At 37.9% G+C, this 15007-nt stretch overlaps 1 protein-coding gene across 2 annotated transcripts in view; it reads right to left on the bottom strand.

Moving 5' to 3' along the window:
* Positions 1–889: 889 nt before the first annotated feature.
* Positions 890–15007, bottom strand: part of LOC127837921 (parafibromin-like) — a 37343-nt gene continuing 23225 nt past the window's right edge. Inside the window, exons 13-15 of one of the 2 annotated variants that reach the window (XM_052365376.1) lie at positions 13604–13695; positions 6671–6812; positions 890–1395 (exon numbers count right to left, since the gene is read on the bottom strand). In XM_052365376.1, coding sequence (XP_052221336.1) covers positions 1359–1395; positions 6671–6812; positions 13604–13695 — 271 coding nt within the window. In that variant the 3' untranslated portion in view covers positions 890–1358. Of the gene's footprint in view, positions 1396–6670; positions 6813–13603; positions 13696–14582; positions 14686–15007 lie in introns of those variants that run through there. The other variant, XM_052365377.1, reaches the window with a different exon arrangement.

Here is a 15007-nt window from a genome sequence, read left to right as displayed (position 1 = left end):
TCATGAGTAACACGTGCATAAACAAGAGGGCCTTAGGGTCCAAAGCCGCTCACCTGAGATACAAAGGAACTGACCCGTTCTGTGCAGCCCAAGATATAATAAGAACAAATGTTCTGACCAGGTTTCATGAAGATTGAACTATAAATGTGACTTTAAGAGTGTTAACAAGGTTTAACTATAGCCATATGAGGAAAAATGCCCAGCTCCCTGGTGGCCATGTTTTTCAATCAACTGAAACCATTTTCGAACTCATCCAATATATCATTGGGACAGGTCTTCTGACCAAGTTTCATGAAGATCAGACAATAAATGTAGCTTTTCAAGTGTTAAAAAAAAACAAGGTTTTACTTTTATAGCCATGTAAGGAAAAATGCTCCATCCCTAGCAGCCATGTTTTTCAACAGACCAAAACCATTTTCAATTTCATTCAAGATATCACTAAAACAAATGTTCTGATTAAGTTTCATGAAGATTGGAAAATAAATGCGGATATATTTTTCAACCAACCGGATCCGTTTTTGACCTCGTCCAAAATATCATTGGGACAAATCTTCTGACTAGGTTTCATGAAGATCAGACAATAAATGTGGCCTCTCAAGTGTTAAAAGGGCAAATATTGATGACACAAGACGGACAAAAGGTGATCACAAAAGTTCACCATTGTGCTGTGCTCAGGTGAGCTAAAAACAAGGTTGTGTATAAATATATTGGACACAATTATATCGAGTAATTACTGCTATTAGAGTTCATAAGCATGGGTCACATTTTGTAAAATATATCAACATAATAATATGCACAAAAAGGATTTCAACAACACACTAAATGGTGCACTTGTTTCACATCAGTCATGTGTGATGATCTGGTGTATGTAGAATCTTTACAAGCTCTATTAATGTATACAATTTATTTATTTTCACAATCATAGTTTATGTTAAACACAAAAGAGTTAAATACAGCAAAAGGTTTTTACACTGCTTAAAGTATTATATAAACATGTAAAAGCTTATGCCTGTTAACTCTTGCATATAGTAAAGCATATTATTTTATTTTTTATTTTTCAAACATAAATGTTATCATTGTATACAAATGCTGAACTCGTCCACGGAATATACAATCGCTGAGTTTGTACAAAGTATCTTATCCACAAATGAAACACTCATTTTATTAGAAAATCTATCGACCTTATACAAAATGTATGAACAGCATTCAGCTTGGAATAAATGTATTTGATACACACATGTTTAGCTGATAAATTGTTCTCGCACAATGCTTGATGACTGTAGTCATGTTGTTAAGTTCTGTGTTACTCTTACGTTTCACTCTTAAACATCCCAGTCACTTTCACTCATTCCCCAGCATTAGAATCTTAAATGAGGCTTGGCTTTGGCCATATATCTGAAAAAATAAAATAAATTTTAATGTATATAACAGCAAAAACACACTCCCTGATGTCAAAGCTATATGTCTTAATTATATCTCGATATAATTTCCAAATTTGAATTTCCATACACACATCCCTCCATAAATTTAATATGACTTGACCTTGAAATGTAATACAAATTTTTCTAGTAAAATTCATTTTAATTAGTAATTACATTCCTGATATCATATGCTACTAACTCCGAAGGGATCGTAAATAATCCGGAATCTTTCTGTCAAAGAATCCCACACTTTTCATAAACCCGTCGGTCAGGTCAGAACGGTCACATAGTGCCGTGTAGATGCACAACCAAAATGGGATATTACCCAGAATCACTCTTATTCCAATAAAAAATATGAAACTGGTCTCCAGGAGCCGCTTTTCTTTTGAACAAGGAAAAGGCGACTGTTAAATCCTGGAGAACAAGGGTCGTGAACCCTTTCTACCGCCTGTTTTTTCAGGAGTCCGAGAATGGAGTCTGGAAGTTGTGGATGCGGGGATACCAGATCTATTGGGGCGCGAGAGAGTGGGGGCCTTTTTTCGAATTGAAAAGTGAGGCCTTGTGTGACAAGAGAATGAACCCACGCGTCCGAAGTTATTTGGAGCCATCGATTTGCGAAGTGCATAAGTCTGGCCCCGACTGGTACCTCTGGCATCAGAGGTTGTGGCGGTAGAAAGGGGTATGACCTAGGGCTGACCTTTTGGAGGTCCACCCTTGCCAGGAGAAGGATTAAATGACTTCTTGTCCGCATTGGGTTTGCCCTTACTCCAATTTTGGTTTACAGAAGGCTTCCGATAGGAAGATGTTCTGTTCTGAAAAGGAGGCCTATTTGTGGGCTGACGTGGAACAGACGGACACTTAGTAGGGAAACTGTCCCTTTTAGCGTTCTTGGCCAGTGGGGCTCCTGGGGGCTTAGAAGCAGGGCGCTTAAAAACCACAGGGCGCTGGCCAGAGTTGCATGTATCTGATCTTCACGATCAGCAGTAAGTGCCGACTGTATCCTCCCTCCGAAAAGAGAATCTGCTGTTAGTGGAGCAGTTTGAAGGGAGTTTACGCCTGTTTCCAAAAGGAAATTATTGGGCAAGGAAGAGAGGATGAGGTCTCTCCGAAGCCTTAACATCTCAGACATAGACGACGCAGCATTGTGAGATAAACACTGTGTAGTACGTGTAAGATGTATCAACAAGGCCCGGAGCTCCTCTGGGATTGAAGCAGAGAGCTCCCAAACCAAGTCTAAGGCTGTGGCTGCCATGAAATCTAGCTGGTTAGCCAGACCTATGGAACGGCGTTCTCTCAGCTCCCAATTTTCCAACAGGGAAAGAGGGACTGCTGTATGGGTAGATGATGAAGGCATTGTAAGTGACAGCTTACTAATGTCAGCATCAGGAACCGGAAGTTTGGAAAGGTCCAAACCGGTAGAAGGGTCGGGTACCGGGGCCTTATAACTTTTCCCGCCATCCATCTGTTTAGGCTCCGTCAACTCCTTAGGGGCTTTCCATGGAGATGGCTAAGGCTTATTGGCTGGCTCAAGTGACTGGAAAACAGCCATTGTGGAAGAGCCAATAGGAAGGCGTAGATCCACTCGGGAAGTCCCCTTACATCCCGACAAACGGAACTTTCCCTACTTTGATCTGAACTATTCTTGTTGCGTCCACGACTCTTGAAGGGTCGACGCTTGATGGCCCAGGTATCTGCAGACCAATGCTCACAGAAAGGGCAGCAGTTATCCTGGGTACATCCTGCACACGACAGGCAGCTACCATGGTTATCCCATGCTGCCCTTATGTGTCCACATGAGCCACGTGTTTGAGGCATATTTTGCCTTGAACAAACAAACAAATACACATAACAATACAGAAATACACGGATATATATACGGAGAATGTTTTAACACAATACAAAAACTTCTCTATTCTGTTAAACAGAAGAATCCAGCAAAACAGATGCAACAATTAAGTCAATAACAAAAATGTCGGCCTTTGTATATCGCATCCGGAATAAGAGTGATTCTGGGTAATATCCCGTTTTGGTTGTGCCGCTACACGGAACTATGTGACTGTTCTGACCTGACCAACAGGTTTATGAAAAGTGTGGGATTCTTTGACAGAAAGATTCCGGATTATTTACGATCTCTTCGGAGTTAGTAGCATATGATATCAGGTAACGTAATTAAGCTATTAAAATATGACTATCTGGTCATAATTTGTTATTTAAACTGCGCATGAGCATAACAAAGCAACACAGGTTTTCCGAAAATATACTTCAAGCCCCTCAATTGTAGGCATTTATTAAAATGTATGTAAAACGTGATTAGCACTTGATTGTCATATACAATCTGCATGTTCTACTTGTTTGTTATTTTAAGTACAGCATGTTAGTTTGGCATGATAAAAAAAGATGTGTTTGTGAAACACAATGTCCCCCTATATGATGTTTGACCTTGAAGGATGACCTTGACCTTGTGAAGGATGACCTTGACCTTGACCTTTCACCACTCAAAATGTGCAGCTCCATGAGATACACATGCATGCCAAATATCAAGTTGCTATCTTCAATATTGCAAAAGTATTCATAAAATAAGCGATTTGGGCCACATATATTTGACCTCTGACCTTGACCTTTCACCACTCAAAATGTGCAGCTCCTTGAGATGCACATGCATGCCAAATATCAAGTTGCTATCTTCAATATTGCAAAAGTATTTATAAAATAAGCGATTTGGGCCACATATATTTGACCTCTGACCTTGAAGTATGACCTTGACCTTGAACTTTCACCACTCAAAATGTGCAGCTCCATGAGATACACATGCATGCCAAATATCAAATTGCTATCTTCAATATTGCAAAAGTATTAATAAAATGAGCGATTTTGGCCACATATATTTGACCTCTGACCTTGAAGGATGACCTTGACCTTGACCACTCAAAATGGGCAGCTTCATGAGATACACATGCATGCCAAATATGAAGTTGCTATCTTCAATATAGCACAAGTTATTGCAAAATGTTAAAGTTGGCGCAAACAAACCAACAGACCAACAGACAGGGCAAAAACAATATGTCCCCCACTACTATAGTGGGGGACATAAAAACTATCCTAGGCAGTCAAGAGGTATAGTGAATATTCCGAAACTGGAAGAGTAATTTCAACATCAGCCGTCAGGCTAGGTTGACATCATTTTTGTCTGGGAACAATATTTACTATTACTCTTCAACTGTCTATGATATTTATATAATGTGCATGTACATGTATATAATGTGTGAGTGCCCTTATCAACAATTTGATAAATAGTACATGGTATTCAACATTAACATATTCACAAAAAGGTTGTATTTCAAACTTCCTATATTTAATCCTCCCATTTCTTTGGTATAGTACTCCTGCCTATGATCATAAGGGAAAACTTGATATCATAAGGAACAAATAATGCCAGATTTAATGTTGTACGTTGGAAGGCGCAAGAGTACTTTGTTGGACTACGCAGTGTCTATGGACAGACAAACAGATAGACGTCCAAAACAGTATTTTTTGTAGGAGAGGATTATCCTAAAAAGAGACCAGAAATTCATTAAACTACAGGGGCCGTATCCACAAAGATCCTTAGGCATTTTCTTTGTTATTTACTTAAGTTCGAAAAATCACCTAAGGCAAGATTTTCCCTTAAATATTCTTCTTAAAAATTCCTTAGGAAAAAGATTAGGTAAGTTTTTGTCTCGTGCATTTTTTTCCCTCAGTGAAACATAATTCGCCTAAGGAGTGACTTAAGTTTGTTGTCAGGGACATCCCCGGGTTCCCTGTCATAAAAATAGCATCACGATGACGTCGTCATTATAACATACCACGAGATTTCTCGGCACACAAAAATGGCGGTTGTCTCTGTCTAAAGAGAATCGGTTGAATTTTATTACGTATTTTAATTTCCGAAGCGTGCCACAAGGAGTTTTTATGGAAAACATAAAGGGAGTGACTTTTATTACATGCATACAATGCTTGTGAATTTAAGCAGCATTAAATGCCATGTTTTATTTGTGATTCCCACTGTCGGCGTTTGGGTTTTTTGTGGATCTTAAAATAGCACTGAAGCGATACCGGATGTTTATAGCAGACGACGTTTTGTAGTACGAAACGGCTATGCTACGAAATGACCGTAAACCCAATTCAACATTTCCGGATTTTCCTCCTTACTGACTCAAACAAACAAGTATGATTCTTTCATAAACACAAAAACACTTCACATCAACTGCTTTTAAATCAGTGTTTACATTTGTATAACAAAATAACAGCTTGAAACCAACGTGCGAAAACTTCCTCGATCAATTCCTTATTTTTTTACATACGGAAGTAAACATTGCAACTTCCTGTCTCGCTAACAAATATAAACGGGTAGAAACAATTACTATTTAAATCAACTGCACTATCGATAAATGTATCAAAAGAAATAAGATACACCCACCGATTGTGATGATTTTCTAACTTCTCTCCTTGAAAACAGGATTCCGCGTTAAAATGGACGCTACGTTAGTTTTTTCCTTAATATTTAAGGGTCCTCCGGAGGTTCCTTAAAAGTTAAGGCGAAAATGCCGACTTAAGGCAAAACATAAGGGCATTTTGTTTTGTGGATAATACTTGAGGAATATCTTAAAAATTAAGGGAAAATAGCGAAAATTAAGGGGAAAATATGTAAACTTAGGCAAAAATCTCCCTCAGGATCTTTGTGGATACAGCCCCAGATCTAATAAATATCTGGTTTCTTTTTTTGCAATTCAAATACAGGGTCTGTGCTGTTTGCTTAAAGGAATTTTTGTTAGAAATAGTCTAAATATAGAAATAAATGTACTAGACATTTCTAATTTTGGAAATGAATTGATCCAATTTAGAATGATGGGAGAGTCCACTAGGCATCAATGGGTTAAGCATTGCAAACTAACGCTTTGTCACAAACGTGACTTATACTCCCTCACCCTCTTGTCAGCCATGTTTAACCCAAAAAAACTTTGCGAGAATCACTGGGTATGAAAAACATTTCTTACATATAAACACTTCAAGCAAATGAAAAATTGCAAGTTTGATTTTAATATCCTCAGAAATTTTTAAGTAATTTGCTCACCAAACTTACAACATTTTTTGGGCAGAAAAACCAACCAATTGAATTACAAACCAAGAGATACAGTGACCCAAATATACCGCATCTGAAACTTCGTTTTCACGAGTATATAAAAAATAACATGTTAGACATGTCTGCTTACTTGTCGAGGACCTCCCAGATGGTTTGGAGACTGGCTCTGTCGAGATGTCGTCTGGTCCGGTCCAGATCTATCACGGTTACATTCCACTTCAACACGTTGGCCTCAGTAGGCATCTCAGCAAACTTCATATGGAACGCTTTGACTGCAAAATGATGTGATTACCGTGTAATTATGGAACGCTTTGACTGCAAAATGATGTGATTACCGTGTAATTATGGAACGCTTTGACTGCAAAATGATGTGATTACCATGTAATTATGGAACGCTTTGACTGCAAAATGATGTGATTACCGTGTAATTATAGAACGCTTTGACTGCAAAATGATGTTATTACCGTGTAATTATGGAACGCTTTGACTGCAAAATGATGTGATTACGGTGTAATTATGGAACGCTTTGACTGCAAAATGATGTGATTATGGTGTAATTATGGAACGCTTTGACTGCAAAATGATGTGATTACAGTGTAATTATGGAACGCTTTGACTGAAAATGATGTGATTACCGTGTAATTATGGAACGCTTTGACTGCAAAATGATGTGATTACCGTGTAATTATGGAACGCTTTGACTGCAAAATGATGTGATTACGGTGTAATTATGGAACGCTTTGACTGCAAAATGATGTGATTACCGTGTAATTATGGAACGCTTTGACTGCAAAATGATGTGATTACGGTGTAATTATGGAACGCTTTGACTGCAAAATGATGTGATTACCGTGTAATTATGGAACGCTTTGACTGCAAAATGATGTGATTACCGTGTAATTATGGAACGCTTTGACTGCAAAATGATGTGATTACCCTGTAATTATGGAACGCTTTGACTGCAAAATGATGTGATTACCGTGTAATTATGGAACGCTTTGACTGCAAAATGATGTGATTACCGTGTAATTATGGAACGCTTTGACTGCAAAATGATGTGATTACCGTGTAATTATGGAACGCTTTGACTGCAAAATGATGTGATAACCGTGTAATTATGGAACGCTTTGACTGCAAAATGATGTGATTACCGTGTAATTATGAAACGCTTTGACTGCAAAATGATGTGATTACCGTGTAATTATGGAACGCTTTGACTGCAAAATGATGTGATTACGGTGTAATTATGGAACGCTTTGACTGCAAAATGATGTGATTACGTTATGTAATTATGGAATGCTTTGACTGCAAAATGATGTGATTACGGTGTAATTATGGAACGCTTTGACTGCAAAATGATGTGATTACGGTGTAATTATGGAACGTTTTGACTGCAAAATGATGTGATTACCCTGTAATTATGGAACGCTTTGACTGCAAAATGATGTGATTACGGTGTAATTATGGAACGCTTTGACTGCAAAATGATGTGATTACCGTGTAATTATGGAACGCTTTGACTGCAAAATGATGTGATTACCGTGTAATTATGGAACGCTTTGACTGCAAAATGATGTGATAATGGTGTAATTATGGAACGCTTTGACTGCAAAATGATGTGATTACGGTGTAATTATGGAACGCTTTGACTGCAAAATGATGTGATTACCGTGTAATTATGGAACGCTTTGACTGCAAAATGATGTGATTACCGTGTAATTATGGAACGCTTTGACTGCAAAATGATGTGATTACAGTGTAATTATGGAACGCTTTGACTGCAAAATGATGTGATTACCGTGTAATTATGGAACGCTTTGACAGCAAAATAATGTGATTACCGTGTAATTATGGAACGCTTTGACTGCAAAATGATGTGATTACGGTGTAATTATGGAACGCTTTGACTGCAAAATGATGTGATTAGGGTGTAATTATGGAACACTTTGACTGCAAAATGATGTGATAACGGTGTAATTATGGAACGCTGTGACTGCAAAATGATGTGATTACCGTGTAATTATGGAACGCTTTGACTGCAAAATGATGTGATTACCGTGTAATTATGGAACGCTTTGACTGCAAAATGAAGTGATTACCGTGTAATTATGAAACGCTTTGACTGCAAAATGATGTGATTACCGTGTAATTATGGAACGCTTTGACTGCAAAATGATGTGATTACCGTGTAATTATGGAACGCTTTGACTGCAAAATGATGTGATTACCGTGTAATTATGGAACGCTTTGACTGCAAAATGATGTGATTACCTTGTAATTATGGAACGCTTTGACTGCAAAATGATGTGATTACGTTATGTAATTATGAATAGCTTTGACTGCAAAATGATGTGATTACCGTGTAATTATGGAACGCTTTGACAGCAAAATGATGTGATTACTGTGTAATTATGGAACGCTTTGACTGCAAAATGATGTGATTACAGTGTAATTATGGAACGCTTTGACAGCAAAATGATGTGATTACCGTGTAATTATGGAACGCTTTGACTGCAAAATGATGTGATTACCCTGTAATTATGGAACGCTTTGACTGCAAAATGATGTGATTACGGTGTAATTATGGAACGCATTGACTGCAAAATGATGTGATTACCGCGTAATTATGGAACGCTTTGACTGCAAAATGAAGTGATTACCGTGTAATTATGGAACGCTTTGACTGCAAAATGAAGTGATTACCGTGTAATTATGGAACGCTTTGACTGCAAAATGATGTGATTACCGTGTAATTATGGAACGCTTTGACTGCAAAATGATGTGATTACGGTGTAATTATGGAACGCTTTGACTGCAAAATGATGTGATTACGGTGTAATTATGGAACGCATTGACAGCAAAATGATGTGATTACCGTGTAATTATGGAACGCTTTGACTGCAAAATGATGTAATTACCGTGTAATTATGGAACGCTTTGACTGCAAAATGATGTGATTACGGTGTAATTATGGAACGCTTTGACTGCAAAATGATGTGATTACGGTGTAATTATGGAACGCTTTGACTGCAAAATGATGTGATTACGGTGTAATTATGGTACGCTTTGACTGCAAAATGATGTGATTACTTTATGTAATTATGGAACGCTTTGACAGCAAAATGATGTGATTACCGTGTAATTATGGAACGCTTTGACTGCAAAATGATGTGATTACGGTGTAATTATGGAACGTTTTGACTGCAAAATGATGTGATCACCGTGTAATTATGGAACGCTTTGACTGCAAAATGATGTGATTAAAGTGTAATTATGGAACGCTTTGACTGCAAAATGATGTGATTACCGTGTAATTATGGAACGCTTTGACTGCAAAATGATGTGATTACCGTGTAATTATGGAACGCTTTGACTGCAAAATGATGTGATAATGGTGTAATTATGGAACGCTCTGACTGCAAAATGATGTGATTACCGTGTAATTATGGAACGCTTTGACTGCAAAATTATGTGATTACCGTGTAATTATGGAACGCTTTGACTGCAAAATGATGTGATTACCGTGTAATTATGAAACGCTTTGACTGCAAAATGATGTGATTACCGTGTAATTATGGAACGCTTTGACTGCAAAATGATGTGATTACCGTGTAATTATGGAACGCTTTGACAGCAAAATAATGTGATTACCGTGTAATTATGGAACGCTTTGACTGCAAAATGATGTGATTACGGTGTAATTATGGAACGCTTTGACTGCAAAATGATGTGATTAGGGTGTAATTATGGAACACTTTGACTGCAAAATGATGTGATAACGGTGTAATTATGGAACGCTGTGACTGCAAAATTATGTGATTACCGTGTAATTATGGAACGCTTTGACTGCAAAATGATGTGATTACCGTGTAATTATGGAACGCTTTGACTGCAAAATGAAGTGATTACCCTGTTATTATGAAACGCTTTGACTGCAAAATGATGTGATTACCGTGTAATTATGGAACACTTTGACTGCAAAATGATGTGATTACCGTGTAATTATGGAACGCTTTGACTGCAAAATGATGTGATTACCGTGTAATTATGGAACGCTTTGACTGCAAAATGATGTGATTACCTTGTAATTATGGAACGCTTTGACTGCAAAATGATGTGATTACCATGTAATTATGAAACGCTTTGACTGCAAAATGATGTGATTACCGTGTAATTATGGAACGCTTTGACTGCAAAATGATGTGATAACAGTGTAATTATGGAACGCTTTGACTGCAAAATGATGTGATTACCGTGTAATTATGGAACGCTTTGACTGCAAAATGATGTGATTACCGTGTAATTATGGAACGCTTTGACTGCAAAATGATGTGATTACCCTGTAATTATGAAACGCTTTGACTGCAAAATGATGTGATTACCGTGTAATTATGGAACGCTTTGACTGCAAAATGATGTGATTACGGTGTAATTATGGAACGCTTTGACTGCAAAATGATGTGATTACAGTGTAATTATGGAACGCTTTGACAGCAAAATGATGTGATTACCGTGTAATTATGGAACACTTTGACTGCAAAATGATGTGATTACGGTGTAATTATGGAACGCTTTGACTGCAAAATGATGTGATTACGGTGTAATTATGGAACGCATTGACAGCAAAATGATGTGATTACCGCGTAATTATGGAACGCTTTGACTGCAAAATGAAGTGATTACCGTGTAATTATGGAACGCTTTGACTGCAAAATGATGTGATTACCGTGTAATTATGGAATGCTTTGACTGCAAAATGATGTGATTACGGTGTAATTATGGAACACTTTGACTGCAAAATGATGTGATTACGGTGTAATTATGGAACGCATTGACAGCAAAATGATGTGATTACCGTGTAATTATGGAACGCTTTGACTGCAAAACGATGTAATTACCGTGTAATTATGGAACGCTTTGACTGCAAAATGATGTGATTACGGTGTAATTATGGAACGCTTTGACTGCAAAATGATGTGATTACGGTGTAATTATGGAACGCTTTGACTGCAAAATGATGTGATTACCGTGTAATTATGGTACGCTTTGACTGCAAAATGATGTGATTACGGATTAATTATGGAACGCTTTGACTGCAAAATGATGTGATTACCGTGTAATTATGGAACGCTTTGACTGCAAAATGATGTGATTACCGTGTAATTATGAAACGCTTTGACTGCAAAATGATGTGATTACGGTGTAATTATGGAACGCTTTTACTGCAAAATGATGTGATAACGGTGTAATTATGGAACGCTTTGACTGCAAAATGATGTGATTACCATGTAATTATGGAACGCTTTGACTGCAAAATGATGTGATAATGGTGTAATTATGGAACTTTTTGACTGCAAAATGCTGTGATTACCGTGTAATTATGGAACGCTTTGACTGCAAAATTATGTGATTACGGTGTAATTATGAAACGCTTTGACTGCAAAATGATGTGATTACCGTGTAATTATGGAACGCTTTGACTGCAAAATGATGTGATTACCGTGTAATTATGGAACGCTTTGACTGCAAAATGATGTGATTACAGTGTAATTATGGAACGCTTTGACTGCAAAATGATGTGATTACCGTGTAATTATGGAACGCTTTGACTGCAAAATGATGTGATTACCGTGTAATTAACTTTTGAAAGCATACAGTTTATAGCATAAATGTTATATATATATACACCTGTCTGAGAAAAAATGATCTGATTGTGGTAAGATTAACCTTTGAATTAATCTATCTAAGAGCATAAACATTTTAAATGTATACCAGTCAAAAGTATTTTGATATGATTTAAGTGCAATTCAACTTTTAATTCATCAAGTTTATATCAAAAATGTATTCAAAAAACCTTTCCAAAGCAAAAGTATGTGATTCTGGGGCAAATATTCATTCAATTCATCAGTCTACAGTAAACATGTTTTTGAATATACCTGTCTGTAGCTGAAACATCAATAGTAAATATGAAGGGCTGACTCTGCATTTAGATAAATGAGCCATGGATTAACCATGGCCATATGGGCTGATGCTGCATTTAGCCAAATACGCCATGGATTAACCATGGCCAAAAGGGCTTATGCTGCATTAAACCAAATAAGCCATGGATTAACCATGGCCATAAGGGCTGATGATGCATTTCACCAGAGAAGCCAGTTTACCGTGGACATAAGAGCTGATGCTGCATTAAACCAAATAAGCCATGTATAAACCATGGACATAAGGGCTGATGCTGCATTTAGCCAAATAAGCCATGGATTAACCATGGAATTAAGGACTGGCGATGTATTTAGCCAAATTAGCCATGTGTTAACCATGGCCATAAGGGCTCACGCTGCATTAAACCAAATAAGCCATGCATTTACCATGGACATAAGGACTGATGCTGCATTAAACCAAATAAGCCATGGATTAACCATGGCCATAAGGGCTGATGCTGCATGAAACCAAATAAGCCATGGATTAACCATGGCCATAAGGGTTGATGCTGCATTAAACCAAATAAGCCATGGATTTACCATGGACATACTGATGCTGCATTAAACCAAATAAGCCATGGATTAACCATAGCCATAAGGACTGATGCTGCATTAAACCAAATAAGCCATGGATTAACCATGGCTATAAGGGCTTATGCTGTATTTAGCCAAATAAGCCATGGATAAACCATGGCCATAAGGGCTGATGCTGCATTAAGCCAAATAACCCTTTGATTAACCATTGCCATATGGGCTGACGCTGCATTTAGGAAAATAAGCCAAGGATTAACTATGGCCATAAGGGCTAACACTGCATTTAGCAAAGTAAGCCATGGATTAACCAGCCAGACGGGCCTTTGATGCATGTAAGCAACCATTATAACCAACCCCATCATTGGAAACATTCAGCTTAACAAACCAATCATATTTTTATAAGACTATTGTATGTAACCAAATAAAAAAACATAATTTTATTAAAACACCATTGACATCCCCAAAACAGATTGAATAAAATCACAAATCAAACATGAAATTTCTGGCTTATTGCAAGTCAAAAAGAAATATACACTCTAGACTGGACTTACTTTTTGAGAATATTTCTGTAGGATTTCCATCCCATGGCCAACCTTTAAACTGCCAAGCCGGACCCTGAACAAACACTGCCACAACTCTGTCCCTGCAAGGGAAATCATGAATGTCTAACCTGAATAAACACTGCCACAACTCTGTCCCTGCAAGGGAAACCTTGAATGTCTAACCTGAACAAACACTGCCACAACTCTGTCCCTGCAAGGGAAATCTTTAATACCTAACCTGAACAAACACTGCCATAACTCTGTCCCTGCAAGGGAAATCTTTAATATTTAACATGAACAAACACAGCCACAACTCTGTCCCTGCAAGGGAAATCGTGAATGTCTAACCTGAACAAACACTGCCACAACTCTGTCCCTGCAAGGGAAATCTTGAATGTCTAACCTGAACAAACACTGCCACAACTATGTCCCTGCAAGGGAAATCTTGAATGTCTAACCTGAACAAACACTGCCACAAATCTGTCCCTGCAAGGGGAATCTTGAATGTCTAACCTGAACAAACACTGCCACAACTATGTCCCTGAAAGGGAAATCTTGAATGTCTAATCTGAACAAATACTGCCACAACTCTGTCCCTGCAAGGGAAATCTTGTGTAACTAACCTGAACAAACCCTGCCACCACTCTGTCCCTGCAAGGGAAATCTTGAATGTCGAACCTGAACAAACACTGCCACAATTCTGTCCCTGCAAGGGAAACCTTGAATGTCTAACCTGAACAAACACTGCCACAACTCTGTCCCTGCAAGGGAAATCTTTAATACCTAACCTGAACAAACACTGCCATAACTCTGTCCCTGCAAGGGAAATCTTTTATATTTAACATTAACAAACACTGCCACAACTCTGTCCCTGCAAGGTAAATCGTGAATGTCTAACCTGAACAAACACTGCCACAACTCTGTCCCTGCAAGGGAAATCTTGAATGTCTAACCTGAACAAATTCTGCCACAACTCTGTCCATGCAAGGGAAATCTGGAATGTCTAACCTGAACAAACACTGCCAAAACGCTGTCCCTGCAAGGGAAATCTGGAGTGCCTAACCTGAACAAACTCTGCCACAACTCTGTCCCTGCAAGGGAAAAACTTTCATGTATAACCTTGACAAACACTGCCACAACTCTGTCCCTGCAAGGGAAATCTGGAATGTCTAACCTGATTAAACACTGCCACAACTCTGTCCCTGCAAGGGAAATCTGGAATGCCTAACATCACTTAATTAATTAGGATTTAATATATGTTTGTTTATTTGCCAAAAAACAATTATTTGGATTTCAAATGCGTAGGTTGCTTAAATTGCTTAATACACAGGCATCAAAATAACTAAGAGTGGTTTATTGACCAGTAAACAATTTAAAATACAAAACTTATTTTATCTTTATCATTCAGTGACA

Source organism: Dreissena polymorpha, chromosome 7 (assembly GCF_020536995.1).
Source record: "Dreissena polymorpha isolate Duluth1 chromosome 7, UMN_Dpol_1.0, whole genome shotgun sequence".
Lineage (NCBI taxonomy): Eukaryota > Metazoa > Mollusca > Bivalvia > Myida > Dreissenidae > Dreissena > Dreissena polymorpha.
The sequence above is the reverse complement of the archived record's forward strand: the minus strand, read 5'-3'. Positions and strand labels throughout refer to the sequence as shown.